The 20,438-nt window shown below is 41.3% G+C and overlaps 2 protein-coding genes across 4 annotated transcripts in view; both read left to right on the top strand.

Moving 5' to 3' along the window:
* Positions 1-548: 548 nt before the first annotated feature.
* Positions 549-6,676, top strand: tmed6 (transmembrane p24 trafficking protein 6). The gene is made up of 4 exons (XM_078401778.1): positions 549-752; positions 1,941-2,067; positions 2,485-2,630; positions 6,443-6,676. The coding sequence occupies exons 1-4, from the start codon at positions 549-551 to the stop codon at positions 6,674-6,676; spliced, it is 711 nt and encodes a 236-aa protein (XP_078257904.1).
* Positions 6,677-14,466: 7,790 nt separating this feature from the next.
* Positions 14,467-20,438, top strand: part of wwp2 (WW domain containing E3 ubiquitin protein ligase 2) — a 168,393-nt gene continuing 162,421 nt past the window's right edge. For 2 of the 3 annotated variants that reach the window (XM_078400792.1, XM_078400789.1), the window contains exon 1: positions 14,984-15,063. The gene's annotated coding sequence lies outside the window, so the exon portion shown is untranslated. Of the gene's footprint in view, positions 14,591-14,983; positions 15,064-20,438 lie in introns of those variants that run through there. The other variant, XM_078400790.1, reaches the window with a different exon arrangement.

The following is a 20,438-nucleotide window of genomic DNA, read 5'->3' as shown; positions in this document are numbered from 1 at the left end:
CATTGTATCTTGGTACACGTGACAATGATAAACCAACACCAGTAATTTTATACAATAGTTGTTAAATTACCATCACCACTGCAAACTTTCTCCACTATTATTTAATATTTTAAAATCTAACTTCAAATTAACTGAAAACATTGAAGTAGCCAAATATATGAAGTTGTACTTCTCTTCCCAAATGAATAAATGTTATATATTAACTAAACAAAATAGAATCTTTTTTTAAAGTATCATTAGCAAAGTATTCTCTTGGAGTTCAGAAGATTATATTTTCCATTAGTCATGTTCGATGAAGCCTGTTCGTGACTCATGAAATGTTGCTTTATTTTCACATTCAAAAGAAACTATGAACAATATTTTGATATAAATAATGCATGCACCTTCATAGGTGTTATAATTTGTTGAAAGTCATTTGCTTAAAAATGTACAGGTGTGAAAGACATTAAGTACGATTAATAATAATGTAGATTAGATAAAAAAGTTAATCATTTCCTGAAATGTAAGTTTTCTGCTTGTTGCCTTTCTTCAGATGCCATTGCAGTAAAATGTCTGTACAAGGATGTACATTTATGTACCTATGTGTTGTTTTGCTTATAACTGGAAGATGTCAACAACCTGAATCTATGGGTAAATCTGACATATTTCATGGTGCTAATCAATATGATTTCTCTATCATTGTTGAAGGAGGTAAACAGGAATGCTTCTGGCAGTACGCAGATCAAAAAGGCTATTTTTACTTCAACCATGAGGTAGGATCTTGCAATTCATTGTTTACCATATTGGTTTTTGTATTTAAAAAGAATTGTTGAGAAATTATAAGACACTTTCTTTCAAATGTTTAAAATTCTGTAATTAAATATTTCAGCATGCTACGATTATTGGGATGTTTACTGAATTATCGGTTTGTGACTTTTATCAGCAGGATAGGACGTTGGTGAGATCGCCTTTGGAATATTATTCCAAGTTCTGATCGCCATACTGTAGGAAGAATGTATTAAGTTAGAGAGCGTACAGAAAAGATTCAGAAGGATGTTGCCCTGCCTGGATGGTCTAACTTATGAGGAGAGACTGGATAAACTGTTTCCAGTCTCCCCTGGTATGAAGGCAGTTGAGGGCTGACCTTAGAGAAGTTTATAAAATCAAGAAGGGCATAGATAAAGTCATGCTCTTTTTTCCAAGAGTAGAGGAGTCTAGAGGGCATGTTTAAGGTAAGAGGGGAAAGATTTAAAGGTGACTTGTTTTTCACACAGAAGACGATGAGTATGTGGAATGAGCTACCAGAGGAAGTGGTGGAGGAAGATACAATTTTAACATTTAAAAGATATTTGGACAGGTTGCTGAATAGGAAAAGTTCAGGGGGACATGGGACAATGGTATTGGCTCAGGCACGAAGGAGTTGGGCTGCAGGGCCTGTTTCCATGTTATATGAATCTGTATTCTGCAATTTAGTTTTCAGCAACCTTCCCATCACCCCCCGATTTCCGCTGCTCTCCTGCTCTTCGACCATGTTATTCACCTATCACTTGCCAGGCTTTGCCCTGCCTCCACATCTCTTTTCCAACTTTTTCACTACACCAAATAGTCTGAAGAAGGGTCCTGACCTGAGATGTTGTCTGTCCATTCCCTCCACAGGTGCTGCCTGACTTCCCCCAGAACGTTGTTGTTGTTTTGGTCAAGATTCCAGCTTCTAGTTATTCACAGTCTCCATACAGTCTCCATTATATTGTTAAAAAGAATTGTCTAAGATTCTTAGTATGCAAAGCATGTCATACCTGCAAGTCAGTTAAATGAGGAATAACAGATACATTTATGTTTACAACTTATTAACAACAGCACATGCACTTTTGAAGGATTACTGAGCTCATCAGCTGCATAATACAATATATAATAAAACATTTCATAAACTTGAAACAGCACTTTTAAACTATTATTCCTAGGTTCAATGGGTAATGGGATTACAGAACGACAGAGCTGTCACTGCCTCAATTAATGCACCCAGTGGACATTTGATAGAAAGATCCAGTGGAACAAGTGGCCAAATTAACTTCAGAACAACTGAATCAGGTATGGGTGCATAATTCTATTTCAAACAATGGTACCAGTGTTCTTGTCTTCTCGTCTCTGAATAATCTGTCTCCCGCACTCTGTTCCCAGCTTGCCGTGCTTCTGGCTCCTGCACTTTCTTCTGACTTGTGGGGACCCAGTGCCTGACCTCCTATTCAACTTACTGGGGCCCCTATTTCCAATGCTCTCTTCAAACTGACCAGGACCTGTTTCCTGCACTTCCTTTAAACTTATCTTTACTGCCTCATAGATAATTCTTAAATCATAAAGTTTTATCTTAAAAATGTGGTTACTCCTACAAATTCCTCCTCCTTTCTTCTCTTTTAAAATATACTGCATAAATCTAAATGCAAGTTGTTAATAATGCTTATAATACTATTTTATCCATATAAACTATTCTAATTTGATTTTATTAAGGTTTTTATCAACTTTGCATGAGCAACTTCTTCTCACATTTTGGATCAAAACAGATCTTTATCAGTTTTGGAGTTTACTATGAAGATTTTGCTGAGAAAGAGGAAACAATAAATGTTCAACTGAATGATACAGTTTCAGCTATCCAGGTGAGAGACTGATCAAGATATCGTCAAGTTATTGATGGGATCTTGTATTAATTTACTCCTCTTCAAAGCAATATGTCTTTTCTGTGGAAGCATAAAGACTGCAGATGCTGGTTTACAAAAAAGAGACAAAGTGTTGGAGTCAAACAGCATCTCTGGAGAAAATGGATAGGTGTTGTTTTGTGTCGGGGCCTTCTTCAGACTGATTATGCTGGGAACTCCCTTTTGCATAATCACCTTTCTGATCTGTGCCAGAGAGAGGCCACAAGCAAATTGGAGGAACAGCATCCTGTATTCCGCTTGGGTAGTTTACAAATCACTTGCTGTCTGCTAGACCTTTGTGAATCCTGCACTCGGATAGAGGCTATTCTTGAGTTACAGGACACCCTGTACGTATGGAGGGTTGTTTGGGAGACTGGGGGGGGATGGATGCATTTGGATTTGCTGCCTCTGCTCACTGAGGCCAGTTGGTGGCTACTCTTACTGTGCCACTGCTCACTGTCCTGTCACAGCTGTTTCTGTAATCTTCTCACTCACACACTGTGGTGTTCATTTCCTACATGAACAGTTCAGGTTATGCACAGTTCTCAAGATAAAACCCTCATTGTAACCTCATTATCACCTTTCTGTCCTGGGCCTCCACCATTGCAGTGAGAGGCTTAATGCAAACTGGAGGAACCATCATTCTGCTTAGAGAGCTTACAATCTAACGGCATGATCATTGAATTCTCCAATTTCAGGTAACTTACCGACAAACAATTCCCCCTTCTCCCTACCTCCCCTACCCCCTCCCGACTTTTTTCACCCTCTCTTCCCTGTGCCCCACCTAGATTTGCACTCATTCCTCTCCTTCCCCCCTCCCCTCTGTTCCCTTCCACCTGTATTCCTTCCTCTAGCGTCACAATTAGCACCACTTCTTCTCTCACATCTTTTGTCTTTTCATCTCAGGCCTTTGTCCAACCATCTGCCTATCTATTCCCCCCCCTCCCCCCACCCCCGGACTTGTATCCACCCATCACTCGCCAAGTTTTATCCTGCCCACACTTCTCTTCCAGCTCCCCCTTCCCCCACTCCCCCCCCATCTCACAACATTCAGTCTGAAGAAGGGTCCCAATCTGAAACATCATAAAATCATCTATCATGTTCTCCAAAGATGCTACCAGAACTGCTGAGTTACTCTAACACTTTGTGTCTTATGTCGTTTCTGTGGTTTGACCAGCATTTGTTTCTACCCTGTTCAGTTGAGAATGTATATTTCTTGAGTTGTGCAATTGACTTGTGCTGCTAAATAATGCTCACGAGTAAAAATATAGCAGGTTAACATTTACAATGGCAAAAGGATATTCATTATGAATGGACACCTCAGCAATTTTATGGCAAAAAAGAGCTCTGGAATATTCATCATCTAATATTGATATTTAAGCAAAAATGTAAAATGGAAATGTATTGGTTGCATTGAGTCTTTTTAGGCAAACTGTTAGTTAAAAATGCACACTTAACCTCCAATATCTTTAGTTATACACACCAATTGTAAAACTTGCACAAGTTGGGATGAAATTTGCCGCTGAAGAATGATTCTCATGTGAAAACACTTACATGGATCTTGGAACTTAAACTTTTTGACCCCATTCACTACTTGGATTGGAAAAAAACCCATATGCAAGTCAATGAATTGAGGTGGCATAGTGGTGCAGAGGTAGAGTTGCTGCATCACAGCACCGGAGCGAGTTTGATCCTGACTACGGGTGCTGTCTGTACAGAGTTTGTACGTTCTCCTTGTGACAGTGTGGATTTTCTCCGGGTGCTCCAGTTTCCTCCCACACTCCAAAGATGTACAGGTTTGTAGGTTAATTGACTGTGGTAAGAATCATAAATTGTAAAGTGTGCAGGATAGTATGAGTGTACTGATCGCTGATCGGCCCGGACTGTGGGCCGAGGGGCTTGTTTCCATGCTGTATCTCTAAAGTAAAGTTAAAAAATGCAGGACAATTCCCCGGTGGGAGGGGGAAAGGGGAATCGATATTTTGCATTAGAATCATACATTTTATTTTCATATCAATAACTTTTAAACATCTGCTACTCCATGTGGTCAGCTGTTGGAGGGTTCATCAAGAAACTTCAATTTGAAATTACAGCAATAGTTTTGCACTAAAATTATCTTTTAAAATATTATAACCAGGTGTTCACTGAGTAGGTTGCTTTATAAGGGCATGACAGACACTGCTGGAGAATCTCTCTGACCTCGGGAAATGATTTTACGTGTGGAGTCCCACTCCTTTGGAAGTAACTGGTTAGTAGGGAATTAAAGCAATTTATTTAGTTTTTCTATCTGCTTCTTTAATCATGCTCTCCTCACAACACCTGTATTTCCGATCTTTATTTTGCTCATTCGATACCATTTTAATCTATTTTATACTTCCTGTTTCATACATCCTAATTTGGACTGTGCATGTCAAGGTCAGGTTTTTTCAATTGATTGCAGGGCCTTTCATTTGCTTGTTCCCTTATGTATGTAATAAATCAGGGACCTACTGTTTAGTTTAGTTTAGAGATACAACGCGGAAACAGGCCCTTCCGCCCACCGAGTCTGCACCGATCAGCGATTCCCACACATTAACACTATCCTACACACACTAGGGCCAATTTACATTTTTTTATAGCAAGCCAATTAACCTACAAACCTGTACATCTTTGGAGTGTGGGAGGTAACCGAAGATCTCGGAGAAAACCCATGCAGGTCACGGGGAGAACGTATAAACTCCGAACAGACAGTTCCTATAGTCAGGATTGAACACGGGTCTCTGGCGCTGTAAAGCAGCAATTCTACCGCTGCACCACCGTGCCGCCACTGGATTGGAAGAAATCTTCAATGACAGACTCTCAAAGAGTCATCACATGCCCATGAGTAACATAAAGAGTGAATCTAATTATTTGTCACTGAGGGTAAAATTATAACCATTGTATTCCACTAAATACAACTTCAATGGAAGCAGTCTTTCCATGCCTGACCTCACCCTCTTTCTCAGTTCATACTGACAACACAGTTGATAGGCACCAATACTAAAATGCCAAGTAACTTCAGAACGTGGTAAGCATACTGAATCCTGTTACTAACCATGTACTACACGTAACTAGTTTGAAACTAAGGACACAGGTATGTCTAAACCAAATTATTCAAATGTTTAAAGCCTGCGTTAGCCATCCAAAATGAGCCTTTTTTTATTCTGAAACACGAGAAACTTTTTATCCTCTAGAGCTGCTGTTACTACAAAAACGTGCTTTAAATAACTTTCAATAAAATGGAAATATCAATAGCACCATTTTTGTTACATTACTCTGACTGGGAAATGTAGGCAAATGTGTCAGAAGATTTACATGGAACAAGATCTCATAAATAAATATCAGTCTGAAGAAGGGTCTCGACCCGAAAAGTCACCCATTCCTTCTCTCCTGAGATGCTGCCCGACCTGCTGAGTTACTCCAGCATTTTGTGAATAAATACCTTCGATTTGTACCAGCATCTGCAGTTATTTTCGTACACCATATTTAGGTAATGTTGGTGCAAGGAATGGAGCAAGCAAGCCTGAGACCATTAACTCGGCATTGTCTAGGTATCAAAACAATGGTTTTTAACAGGACATAGATTTTTATCTATTATTGTAAGAGTCATGTCCATGTATGTTCAATTTATTAGTTATTTAATGCATTCTATTAATTCTGCATTGGCATTTTGATTTGTTACATCAATTATCATTTTAAACTAATATATCTTGTGCCAAATTTAAAATCTCTTTTTCACCATTATCTCCCCATAGGAAACAGCTGTCAAATTGCAGAACTACGTCTTCCACATGTGGAAATACTATAATTTTGCAAGGATGCATAAAGGAGCTGATTACTTTGTCGCCCTGGCACTCAGTAACTATGTGTTCTGGTGGTCATTTGCCCAGAGTGCAATCATTGTCTTATCTGCTATTGTGCAGCTTTACTTTCTCAGCCAGTTGTTTGCTGTGAAAGCCATCACTGCAAATGAAAAGCCTAGGTGCTAGATACAGTTTCATTTAGGAAGTGTAATTGTACCAAATTGACAGAACTATGACATTTCTTTTAAACATTATCCTTGAATCTATATTTGTTTTTGTACAGATCTCAAATATTATTAACCTTCACTGAAGCCTTGATTGTAACTATTTTAGCTTCAAAACACAATAAAATTAATTCACCAGAATACATAAAAAGGCTAAATACATCTGCCTGAACCCTGTAAGATCATAGACCATCATTTCTGCTCATTTTTGATTACATTCAAACTTTAGAAATGATTTACTTTTCAGATATTACACGTCATCAAACATGGAAGGGCACGGCATGACAAACAAAATGATTATCTTGTTTTGCTTTTCAGGGTTTCCATTTCCTTTTTCTCTTTCAAATTAAAATGTTTTCTCACATTTTTGTTTAGATTTTTTAAAAATCTTAAAAATATTAATTGACTGATTTCTGACATTTATTCATGATATATTGCATATTGTATATTCACTAAATGAAGGTAACTCACAGCTGGTTACTCTTTGCTCATTGTTATTGGAGTTAATATTGTGCTAAATAGAATGGTTGAAACAAATCCGGAATAAATTGGTTAGTGATGGACAATGGTTGTTGGGATCATGATGCCAATGAACTGAGGCCCACTTGAACTGCAGCCAGTCTCACATTCCTACTGTTTTGTCTTTCTAGTTTTAGTTTGAACCACACTATTTCAAGAAAGCTCATGAAAGGCAATCTTCACTCTTGCAGGAAGCTTAAGGGGATGATAAAAGCAAAATATTCTGGATGCTAGGATTCTGAAACAAAACTGAAAATGCTGGAAAGGGAAGGGTTGAAAGAAAAACTGAATTAGAATTTCAGGGCAAAGATCTATTGGCAGAAATGAAAAAACAAGTTTTAAATTACAGAGAAGGGGAGCAGAGAGAACAAAAGAAGACTGCAATAGCATGAAGAGGAGGAGAAAATTTGAGATGGAAGAAGGCAGTGGAAGTAAAAGTATATCTTGAGACATAATAGAAGTGGACAACATTTTTTAATTATAAGAGCTATCCTCCTTTGTAGCATAATGGTGTGAATTATGTGTCCTATCAAATGCCGAGCTAGTCAATGATTCAATTCAATGATTCTATGATACGTTATTGACACATGTACCGAGGTACAGTGAAATGCTTTGTTTTGTGTACAACCCGGTAAAATCAGACAGCAGACCTCACCTAGGCAGTACACAAGAGTCGCCGTGTCTCTGAGGCCGTCAAAGTTACAAATGTTCACCAAACGGTTTTATCTTCTGCCTGCTACCGCACGTGGCCTCCCCCACCAGGTCCCCCTTTGTTCCCGGCGGCCCCCCTCTGGGTCTCCCCCTCATTCTCAACAGCCCAGCTGCTGGGTAACTCTTGGCTGCGCAGGTCCCCCTACACTCTTGATGGTCTACTCCCTCTCGATTGTTCCTCTACGATATCGATGGTCCCCCCACACTCGATGGACTGGACCCCTTTGCTCATGGCGATTGCTCGTGCATTCCTCCTAGATCTCAGCAGCACAGGTGGTTTGGGGCCAAGTTCAGAGTCTGTGGTGGGTGACCTGGGCTTACCGGGCAGGTCCTCCATTCTCAGTGAGCAAGTCCTCTGGCCGTGGCAAGTGAGCCGGGTCTACTGGTGGGCTTGGCCCCCGCTCGCCAGGATACTACCGGTGTATGGTTCGGATGTAGTCTTGGATTTCTCTAGGAGGGAAAGTTTATCTTAGTGTTCTCACAGGGAGCCTCATGATTTACTGGTCCTTTCAAGTTAGTCTAAGCATTCTTTAAAAACATCTACTTAAGGTCATATGTGATAGGAGCAGAATTAGACCATTTGGCCCATCAAATCTACTGCGCCATTCAATCATGGCTGATCTATATCTCCCTCCTAACCCCATTCTCCTGCCTTCTCCCCATAACCCCAGACACCCTAAGTTATGGGTATACTACCAAAATACCACACCATACTTGACACTACCTATTTTCTTAAGCGGGGTTTGAAATGTCTTGCTGCTAATTTAGCTGACAATTCTGGGATGGCACGGTGGTGCAGTGGGAGAGTTGCTGCCTTACCACGCCAGAGACCTAGGTTTGATCCTGACTACGGGTACTGTCTGTATGGAGTTTGTATACTCCAGTTTCCTCCCACACTCCAAAGACGTACAGGTTTGTAGGTTAATTAGCTTTGGTAAAAATTGTAAATTGTCCCTAGTGTGTTAGATAGTGTTGGTGTACGGGGATTGTTGGTCAGCAGGATTTGGTGGGTCGAAGGGCCTGTTTCCATGCTGTATCTCTAAATCTAAAACTTAAAACTCCATTTTAGCTGACATGGTCTGTTTAACTTCTCTTACATTATATTCCATCCCTTGAAGTTGTTAGGCCACATTAGCACCCATGTAACTGAATGTTACTGAGTATACTAGTACAAATAATAATAGTCTAAATTTCAGTATAAACCATCAGTTCATTTAAAAAGATTGATATCCTCCAGGTGCTGATCTTCTTTCTGCATATTCATCATAATCTCTTCTTGGTTCAATCATTCGGTATAGATGTCAGAACCAAACAGTGTCCAACACGTGCCGCGGTTTGATATCCCTGCAATCCGAAAGACAAAGTAATACCTGCTCTTATTTCCATTAAAATGTCTTATTCACACTGTGTAAATTTTCCTGAATCGAAATAAATCGGCACTGAGTAATACCTAAAATGTATTACCTTGCCCATCTGCGACAATTTCCGTCATTTGCGGAGGGTTATTTGGGTGGTGTACCCATACTAGATGTTTGCCTAAGCAGGGTTAAAAGCTGCTGCCTTGTAGCATCGCTGTCCATTTTCCAATACAACAGAGCCATCCGTGAACCATGCATGTTGTTGCTGAACCATGGAGAGTTTGCCAAGTGATGCACCATTTAATAGGCAAGTCTGGCAAGCTAGGGAGAGTAGCCAGGTCAGGAACTGCAGAGTGAGGGATTTCAGCAACTTGCTCATGTAATTTGCAAACACCATCCATTCCTTTGGCAGTTCTTACAGCATTTCCATTTAACAATCGAACCTAAATCGATTGTGCATCTACATGTTACCTCTTTTGAAAAACGGCTGCTGTGCTGTCATTGGGCACTGGTAGAAACGGAAGGGCTGACAGGGGGTGACAAGGTCCTCCTGCGACCAGACCTTCCAATCGTGACATATATTCTTTCTAAGACCACCACCAATTGAGAAGCTGGGAGATTTATCTACCTTCATACACCTTTGGACATCAGGCACCTCCTCATCCGTTATACAGACTGTCCCTAAGACATTTTCATTGATTGTCTCAAGTTCCCTTGCCTTCATGTCTTTCTCCAAAGTAAAAACAGAGGAGAAATACTTGAGGGCCTTGTCCATCTCCTGTTCCACACATAGATGACGATAGATGTCCCTACATCACTTCTCTCACTTCCATTCTAGCTGCCCCCCCCCCCCCCCTTCAGGTGAGGCAGAGGTTCACGTGCATCTTTTCATACCTCATCTAGTGAATACGGTGTCCTCGATGTGGCCTCCTTTACATCATCGAGACCAAGCACAGACTTGCCGACTGTTTCACTGAACACTTGCCTGTGTTGGATATCCCAATTGCCAACCATTTTTATTCCCTTTCCCATACCAACCTTTATGTTCTTGACTTCCTCCATTGCCGGTGTGAGGCCACGCAAACTGGTGGAACAGCAGCTCATATTCCATTTGGGAGCTTACAATCTAACCGTATGAACATTGAGTTTTGCAATTTCAAGAAATGCCTTTCTCCGCCCCAACCCCAATGTGCACGTGTTTCTCCCACCATCTCCCAATCCTGCCTCGTCACCCTACTCCTTTCCCTTCATTCATACACCCATCCTCCATTCCTGAATCCACCTGTTTATTTCCCTCCTTTTCCCTCCCTTTCCACTCATTTCCCTTCCTCCAACTTTACATTTCACTCCTGCCCTTATCTGAGTTTTGTCTCCTTTTCACCTTTCACCTTTGTCACTTACTCCACCCATCTAACCAATCCAACCCCCCTCCTCTAAATCCTCTTGTGAGGCTTTGTCCCGTCCCCTACCTCCATTTTCTATCTCTCCCATCTTCTATCAGTTTGAAGAAAAGTCTTGAGATGAAATATCACCAGTCCATTCTCTCCACAGATGCTTCCTGACCCACTAAGTTCCTCCAGCACTTTGGGTTTTGCTGAAGATGAAACCTTCCACTATTCCATGAAGCTAATTCTGCATCCAGTTAGCTAGCTCTCACTGGATCCCATGCAATTTAACCTTCGAGAACAGCCTACCATGCGGAACCTTAACAGCCACCTTGCTTCTGTCCAATATCTATGGCCTTGCCCTCATTACCTTTCTTGGTTTCCTCTCCTAAAAGTCAGGGTCTTGGAAGTAAAGTATTACAAGCTTTTATGTCATATGCATTCGTCTTTGACTACATAGGACTGGTTCGGTTGCTGATTTTATATTTTTATAAATGGATAATGCAGAGTTAGTTTAGGCCAGTAAAGCTAGATTTTGTACTGGACAATTTTGGGGAAAAAATTGACCTGAAATTTCACCTATCCATGTTCTCCAGAAAATGCTGCTTAACCTGCTGAGTCACTTCAGTACTTTGTGTCTATTTTTGAAATGGGAAACAATTCTGAGACTAAGCATAAGTGATTCTTGTTCAGCAGCCCACAGCCAAATAAATAACTCATCACCAAAATGAACAAAGATTTTAGGTGTAATTTGTCTGCAACATGTGCAGAATGCTGCATATTAAAGGCTCTTCAGCACATTGTCAAAAGATATCTATTTTAATCTGCATGGCAGCCTACACAGTAACCTGGGTCTTTGATAAAATAACCTTGGATAATTACTGAAGCATTTTTCATTTAATACACAGAAGCGTTAATTCCGAGTCTAAAGCCATTGTGGCTGACATTCTTAAAAATAAAAATGTTATTCATTGCTGAGAAACTTTTATTTGCTGATATAAAAAAATACATTAGTGCACAAACATATTATTTGTATTTCTACTGTAAATTCCTTCATTGATGTTTGAGAGTGTTTTCAAATGAATGAAGAATGGAATGTGAAATGACTAGACTGCTGACAACAGTATTTAATGTCACCATAGACAAGTAGGACTACGAAGAGGCCTTCCTCAATAATCAGAATGTTTGTTGAACAGCACAAAATAAAGGATTGATTTAACTAATTTCTCAAACAGTACTTTCCAACAAATGACCCTTTGAAGAACATACCCAAATGTTAGCAAACAGCATATGCTGAGACAAAAGATTTACCAGACTGTGAATGACATATTAACATTTCACTGGAATCAAAGCACTGAAACAGGCTCATTGACCCAACTTGCTGACCAAATTGCCCCATCTATGCTAGTCCCATCTGCCTGCGTTTGGCCCATCTATATACTAAAACTCTCGTTTGTTTGTTCGTTCGTTTGTTCCTGAACTACAGCCAAGACGATACACAACAGCACGACAATTTTAGGACCACCTTACTCACCATCGTGCTAATGGAAGAAGTTTCATTAAAAATATAACACCGATTTCAGTTATTCACATTTTAAAGTTTAAATCCATCTCCTAGTGAGGGAGGATAAGGGGGGTTGAGGAGGATGGAGTGGGGGGGAGGGGAAGGGGTAGGGAGGGGAGAGCTGGAGGGGGGAAGGGGGGGGGGGGCAGGAGAGGGTGCTGCACCAATACAGGAGAGGTTTGGGCCCAGCGGGTCCACTTGATCTAGTATCCCTCTAAACCTTTCCTATCCGTATGCCTGCCCAATGTCTATTAAATCTTGTTATATAGTATCTACCTCAACTAATCCCTCTGGCAGCTTATCCCATCTACCCATCACCCTCTGTGTGAAAACATTGCCGCTTAGCTTCCTATTAAATCTTTCCCCTCCCATCTTAAACTTATGTCCTTTAAAAAATGCTCTCTTCCATATTCACTTTTTTACTGAGCAAAACTTTTATTAAAGTCATTTGCACGTTTATTGTTAACTAATTGTTTAAATAAATGAAAAAAATATACAACAATGTAAAAAAAAAAAAATCTAACAATTAGATCTGGAACATAAATGGAAATGTATTTTCTTTTAAATTAAATTTCCAGCACTTTCATATTCCCTTAATCCTGTACTTTCTCTCTTGAAAGTGAGATTATGATTTATAACAGGCAAATAATATTTATTCAAGTAACTGGGAAATTTAATTTCCTAATTTGACGTAGTCTACAGATTTTGAGTACATGAACAATGTTCACAAATAAATATTATACTATCACATTAATCACCACACTACCAAACAACAAATCTCATTGGACACAAAGTGCTGGAGTAACTCAGCAGGTCAGGCAGCATCTCTACAGAAAAAGAAACGCACAGGTCTGAAGAAGGGGGAACGTCACCTATTCTTTTTCCCCAGAGATGCTGACTGATCCGTTGAGTTACTCCAGCACTCTGTGTCGATCTTTGGTATAAAGCAGTATCTGCAGTTTCTTCCTAAACAAATGTCATTAACTATGTGAATAAGTTCCATTGATAAAATCATCAAGTTCTAAATATGTGTACAAACATTCTTCTTACAATCAATACTACTAAAAGAGTTTTCTGTTTTGAGAGTCACAATGAATACAATCTTTAACATCATGTCTTTTTACTGTTTGTAGTTATTTCAGAGCTCCGAGCCTTCACAATAAAAGGCTTCTGGGCAGATTCACCAATAGCATTCAATCTCTTGCTCACAGGTGTGAGCTTCTGTGGATGTTACAGCAATGCCTGCCTGTCAAAAAAGTAGGTCAATTATGAAACGCTTTAACCCAAGGAGCTTTGTAAAACGGGTTGAAATTATTTATTTTATATGTTTCAAGAATACAGCACATTACATCTTTAAATAAACAGAAATGAAAGCCTGGTTGGAAACAAGGCAACCTAAATAAATATAGCGACATAGTCACACTTCTCCTTAGTCGATAAACTGTAAACAGGTTCAGGCCTTTTGTTGCCATGTGTTGGAAGGAAGTGCAGATGCTGGTTTACACCACAGACACAAAATGCTGGAGTAACTCAAGCAGCATGCCTGGAGAGAAGGAATGGGTGACTTTTCAGGTCAAGACCCTTCTTCAGACTGAGTCAGGGGAGAGGGAGACTAGAGATATGGAAGAGTAAGGTGTGAAAACGACAGAGCAACACTGTTCAAAGGAAGTGTAGAATGTTTCATTGTTAGCTGTGTGGGGAAGGTGACAACGAAGCATGTAAACAGTAAAATTAATCAGGACAGTGAAACTAGTCAGAGAACTAGGACGAGGGGAGAGGGGAGGAGGGGGGAGAGGGGAGGAGGAGGGGGGAGAGGGGAGGAGGAGGGGGGAGAGGGGAGGAGGAGGGGGGAGAGGGGAGGAGGAGGGGGGAGAGGGGAGGAGGAGGGGGGAGAGGGGAGGAGGGGGGAGAGGGGGCAGAGAGAGAGGGAAATAAGGATTACTTGAAGTTGGCGAAATCACAATTCATACCACTGGTTTGTAAGCTGCCCAAGCGAAATATGAGGTGCTGTTCCAACAATTTGCGTTGGGTCTCACTCTTGACAATGGAGGAGGCCCAGGTCATAGGTCGGTGTGGGAATGGGAGGGGGGAGTTAAAGTGTAGGAAGGAGCTGCAAATGTGTAAGGAGGAACTGCAGATGCTGGTTTAAACCGTAGACACAAAATGCTGGAGTAACTCAGCGGGACAGGCAGCATCTGTGGAGAGAAGGTCAATGAATGGGTGACGTTTCAGGTCGAACCCCTTCTTCAGACTGAGAGCCAGAGGAAAGTGAGACGCGAGATGTAGACGGTGATGTGGAGAGAGAAAGAGAACAAATGAATGACAGATATGCAAAGAAAGTAAGGGTGATGAAGGAAGCAGGCCGTTGTGGGCCGCGGCTCGGTGTTTGCCGGTTAAGGAGTGCGGCCCGGGCGGGCGGGCGCGGAGGTGTTGTCCTTGCCATACAGGGAGCAGGCCAGTGTGGGCCGCGGCTCGGAGGTGTTGTCGTTGCCATACAGGGAGCAGGTCATTGTGGGCCACGGCTCGATGTTGTCGCTGTCGTTGCCATACATACAGGGAGTGGGCCGCGGCTCGGGGTTGCCGGTTGAGGAGAGCGGCCCGGGCGTGTTGCCGTTGCCATACATACAGGGAGTGGGCCGCGGCTCGGGGTTTGCCGGTTGAGTAGAGCGGCCCAGGCGGGCGGGCGCGGAGGTGTTGTCGTTGCCGTTGCCATGCCGCGCCGGTACTTCCGGTCAGCTGACAGCGCCGCCGGTTGGGAGGAGCGGAAATGGAAGCGGCAGCTGAGGCAACGTCGGAGGCCTGAGCAACTAAGGTGAAAAATTAACTGACGCTGCTGGCAGTTTGGGCCTCGGCACTTGGAATCAGTTCATTTCTGTTTTATAAGGCATGTGGTTTTAGTTAGGGGGTAGATTTGAGCACGCGCGCGTGTGTCTGTCTGAGTGAGGGAGCTGGCAGCCGGCAGCGATGGGCGACAGAACAATAACAATCGCGTTTCTTTTGGGCACAGAAAACAAACCGCTGCTGGAACTCAGCGGGTCAGGCAGCATCTGTGGAGGGGAATGGACAGGCGACGTTTCGGGTCCGGACCCTTCTTCCTTCTACAGAATCTGCCTGACCCGTTGAGTTCCTGCAACACTTTTATTACTCAAGAGGCCAGCATCTGCAGTCTGTTGTGTCTGCGCTTCTGAGTGTGAGGGAAGAGAGAGGAAACCAGTCAGTCAATTAATTAATTAACCTTTTTTAATCAATTGGTCTATGTACACCCCGGAACTTTTACCTTGCATATTCAGCAAGGTAAATTCAGGAATCCTGGTTGCGTTCATACTTTGCTTCCTGGTCAATTCGCCTAATCAACCTTTCATTAAATGCCTTGAAATTCCAAAGCGACATTTAGTGGAATCCTTTCAATTATTTTATAAAGAATATTCTGAGCGATTTTGCGCCCTTCGGCTTAAAAGATTTGAATATATTACTGTGCAACAGCAGTGTTTATTTAGCTGGAGTACATACTCTAGACTTGACCTGATCTTCAGAAGCATCAACTTTCTCGCTTAGACGCAGTTCATATCTGAAGATCCAATTAATCCGTGGAGTCTTAAATGTCCTAAATGTCTCGAGATGCGTGTAACTTGGATTTACCTCATTATAGGGCTAAATATATTGCCTGGAAGTGAGTCATGTCCAAATCTCTTGGATTTCTGCCCACTTACATTTCTTACCATAAAGCTTACAATGGCACAGTTTTAAAGTTTCACATGATTTTTCTTGTCCTTTCGTGGGGGTGCTATACAGTATATCCGGGTGCACCAAAACACCCGTGTTTTCTGGGTGTGGGTTAAAATTTTGAGAGGGACGGACAGAGTTGACGTGGGTAGGCTTTTCCCTTTGAGAGTGGGGAAGATTCCAACAAGGGGACATAGCTTCAGAATTGAGGGACAAAGGTTTAGGGGTAACATGAGGGGGAACTTCTTTACTCAGAGGGTGGTGGCTGTATGGAATGGGCTTCCGGTGGAAGTGGTGGAGGCTGGCTCGATTTTATTATTTAAGAGTAAATTGGATAGGTATATGGATAGGAGGGGATTAGAGGGTTATGGTCTGAGTGCAGGTAGATGTGACTAGGTCAAGGAGAATGGTCGGCGTGGACTGGTAGGGCCGGACAGGCCTGTTTCCATGCTGTAGTTGTTATATGTTATATGTTAAGCTCTACTTTTTTTTCGGCTAGAGTAACGACTGACATTTTACTCATTATGCTCCATGTTCCCACTAATTTCCTTAGTCTTTCTATATTTCTATGAAACCTCTCTGCATTTTCCTGAGGATTTTTACTCTGATGTGGCTATCTGATCATCAAAATGATTTCTCTTTTTCAAATCACTGATGGAGAATGTGGAGTCTAAGCACTGAAACTCTTGGCATCTCATTAATTTCAACCTCTTAACTTGAAAATGACAGTTTATTTGTACTCTTTACTTTATATCCATTAAACAAACACCTCATTCCACCCCCAAGATGAATATAAGAACTGTCCACTGATAAAAGATAATCAAGGGATATAGGGAGCAAAGAATTTAAAGTAGTTTCTATTACTAGAAAAATAATATAAGGTAAGTTAACGAGGCTAATGCCTGTGAATCACCCTGGACATAATGGTTTGCTTCCAATGGTCTTAAAGGAAGTGGATGCAGTGGTTGTAATATACCAAATTTCCGCAGATGTCTTGGAGGATTGGAAAATTATAAATATAGCTCATCAATTCAAGAAGAGAAAGAGATAGGAAGCAGAAACCTAGGAATCACCGAGCCTAACAAAAATTGAGACAACAATTTGTTACACCCCCCCTCCCCCGCAGATTTCAAGCTTGCCTACCACTACCGGGGAGCAGTACTGAACTACTATCTACCTCTTTGATGACCCTCGGACTTTGCTAGCTTTACCTTGCACTAAATGTAATTTCCTTATCATGCATCTATACACTGTAAATGGATCGATTGCAATCTAGCATGTAACAAAAGCTTTTCTCTGCACCTCGGTACACGTGACAATAAACTAAACTGAAGAAATGCATTATTAAGGAGGTAGTTGCTCGGGATTTAGATGTTCATAAAATAATGTAGCTAAGTCAGCTGTTTTATGAATTGGAAATCATGTTCAACAAATTTGTTAGATTTCACTTTGGATGAAGGGAATCCAGGATGGATAAAGTGGAACTATTTTTGGATGGGCAATCAGTAACAATTAAGGTGCTACAATTATCAGTGCTGAGCCTTCGATTATATTGATGTATAATTGGATAAGGGTGCGTGGTGAGGGTACTATTTCCAAATTTTCTGTTGATGCAAAATATATATTGGTTAGCATATTCTGAAGATGCTAAGTGAGTGGACAAAATGGTGAAAGATGGGGAACAAGTGAAGTTATTTACTTGAGAAGACAGAATGATGAAGCAGATTATTATCTAGCAGATTATTATGAAGCAGATTATTATCTAGATGGAACGGGACTACAAATCTTGTGGTACAAATGATTATGGAGGTCCTTGTTTGTGAAACACAACAAAAAAAAGCATGGAGGTCCAGTAAATAAATAGGAAAACCAAGAGGATGTTGATCCAAGGTGTAGGGAGTAAAAAAGTAGGAAGCATTTGGTGCAACTTTGTCAGAACAAGGAGTGGGAGAGAAGGAATTAAGTTTCAGACAAAATGAATCATGGGATATAATTTCACAATAAGAGATCACCCTTTTAAGACTGAGAGGAGGAGGAATTTAATCTCTCAGAAGATTGAGAATCTTTGAAATTCTGCACACCAGAGAAATATGGAATATAGTCATTGAATATATGCAGGACAGAAATTGACAGATATTTAAACGATAAGGAAGAAATATAAAAAAACATAATAGGGACAGGAATTGGCTATTCAGTCCCAGTCCACCATTCAGTATGATCACAGGTGATCATTTATTCAGTACCCTGTTTCAACTCTTTCCTCATATTCAGTGATCCCTTTTAGCATTCAGAAATATATCTTTGTGCATATATTTACCGACTAGAGAGTATTCTGAGGGATAGGATATACGGGCATTTAGATGGATAAGGGGTGATTAGGGATAGTTAGCATGGATTTGTACGTGGGAGGTCATGTCTCACAAATCTGATTGTTTTTTGAAGACATGACCAAAATGGTTGATGAGGGCAGAGCTGTAGATGTTGTATACAAGGACTTTAGTAAAGCATTTGGAAAGGTTACGCATGGTAGGCTGCTCTGGAAGGTTAGATCGCATGGGATCCAAGCAGAGATAGCTGAGTGGATAAAAAATTGGCTTCATGGAAGGAAGCAGAGGGTGATGGTGGAAGGTTGCTTCTCGCACTGGAGGCCTGTGACGAGTGGTGTGTCTCAGGTGCTGGGCCCGTTACTGTTTGTCACCTATATCAATGATTTGGATGAGAACATAGATGGCAAGATTAACACGTATGCAGATGAAACAAAAGTGGGTGGTTGTGCAGATAGTGAAGATGGTTGTGAAAAATTGCAGCAGGATCTTAATCGATTGGCCAGGCGGGTTGAGGAATGGTTGATGGAATTTAATACAGAGAAATGTAAGGTGTTGCATTTTGGGAAGTCAAACATAGGCAGGACTTACACAGTGAATGGTAGGGCTCTGGGGAATGGTGTAGAGGAGAGAGATCTAGGAGTGCAGGTGCATGGTTCCTTGAAGGTGGAGTCGCTGGTTGATCGGGTGGTCAAAAAGGCTTTTGGCACATTAGCCATCAGTCAGTATTGAGTATAGCAGTTGGGAGGTCATGTTGCAGTTGTATAGGATATTGGTGAGGTCGCATTTAGAATATTGCTTTCAGTTGTGGGCATCATGTTATAGGAAGGATGTTGTCAAGCTGGAAAGGGTACAGAGAAGATTTTCGAGGATATTGCCAGGACTAGAGGTTCTGAGCTATAGGGAGAAGTTGGGTAGGCTAGGACTCTATTCCTTGGAGCGCAGGAGGATGAGAGGTTATCTTATAGAGGTGTATAAAATCACGAGAGGAATAGTTCGGGTAGATTCACAGAGTCTCTTGCCCCAGAGTGGGTGATTCGAGGACCAGAGGACACAGGTTTAAGGTGAAGGGGAAAAGATTTAATAGGAATCTGAGTGGTAACCTTTTCACACAGAGTGGTATGGAACAAGCTGCCAGAGGAGGTAGTTGAGGCAGGGACTATCCCAACATTTAAGAAAGTTAGATAGGTACATGGATGGGACAGGTTTGGAGGGATACGGGCCAAACGTGGACAGGTGGGACTAGTGGGAGTTGGAGGGCAGGAGGAATCACAGAGGGTGAGTAGTGAGAGTCGGCGGGCAGGAGGAATCAGTCTGAAGAAGGGTCTCGACCTGAAACGTCATCCATTCCTTCTCTCCAGAGATGCTGCCTGACCCACTGAGTTCCTCCAGCATTTTGTGTCTGGTGGGACTAGTGTAGCTGGGACACGTTAGCGGCGTGGGCATATTGGGCTGAAGGGCCTGTGCCTATGCTGTATCACTCAATGACTCTAAGCATACATGAGGAGCTGGGAATTCCTGGTGAAGCTGGAACAAGTAATATAACCTGATCAGCTTTTCAAGCTAAGTGGCAGATTTGGGAGAATTTTTGAAGGAATCTTCACGGGCTGTTTGGCAATCCAAAACAACAAGTTGCTATTGTCAGAAGAATCCTTCGGACCTTATTTTGTTTAAAATTGTTTAATTGTTTAATTGTAAGCTCCAGAAAATAAAATAAAGAATACCAATTTTTAAAAATGCTAAAATGATAAATTTGAGAACACCATTTTTGGAAATGGAAGGATCTCTTGGTTATGGACTAATATATTCCTTGAAGCCACGATATTGGCCTGAAAAAATTCTGTAATGTATTTGAAACATATGGCGTTATTTTTGTTCTTTTGACTTGGCATTCTGCTTGTAAATTGTCCATTAAACAATGTCCACTTGTAATTTTAAGGAATTGATAAAATACCACAATAAAAGTCGCATTAATTTTTTTGGAACCTTTTTGCTATTGTAGGGTGACTGCTATTGTAGGGTGATTGTATTTCAAATAATGAGAATAAAGAAAGACAAGGTATTTTTTAAACTTTGTTGAGTAGGTCTGCCAGAAGGGTTTTAAATCTGTGATGTTTGATCCAGAGGCATGAGGGATGCC

Source organism: Rhinoraja longicauda, chromosome 6 (genome assembly GCF_053455715.1).
Source record: "Rhinoraja longicauda isolate Sanriku21f chromosome 6, sRhiLon1.1, whole genome shotgun sequence".
Taxonomy (NCBI): domain Eukaryota; kingdom Metazoa; phylum Chordata; class Chondrichthyes; order Rajiformes; family Arhynchobatidae; genus Rhinoraja; species Rhinoraja longicauda.
Note: the sequence above shows the minus strand (reverse complement) of the source record. Positions and strands in the feature narration are given on the sequence as shown.

Excerpts from the sequence above, each read along its gene's own strand:
- tmed6 (XM_078401778.1), top strand. The coding sequence starts at position 549 with ATGTCTGTACAAGGATGTACATTTATGTACCTATGTGTTGTTTTGCTT. Across the intron at positions 753-1,940 it reads ATTTTTACTTCAACCATGAG|GTTCAATGGGTAATGGGATT; the intron begins GTAGGATCTTGC and ends TATTATTCCTAG. Across the intron at positions 2,068-2,484 it reads CTTCAGAACAACTGAATCAG|GTTTTTATCAACTTTGCATG; the intron begins GTATGGGTGCAT and ends GATTTTATTAAG.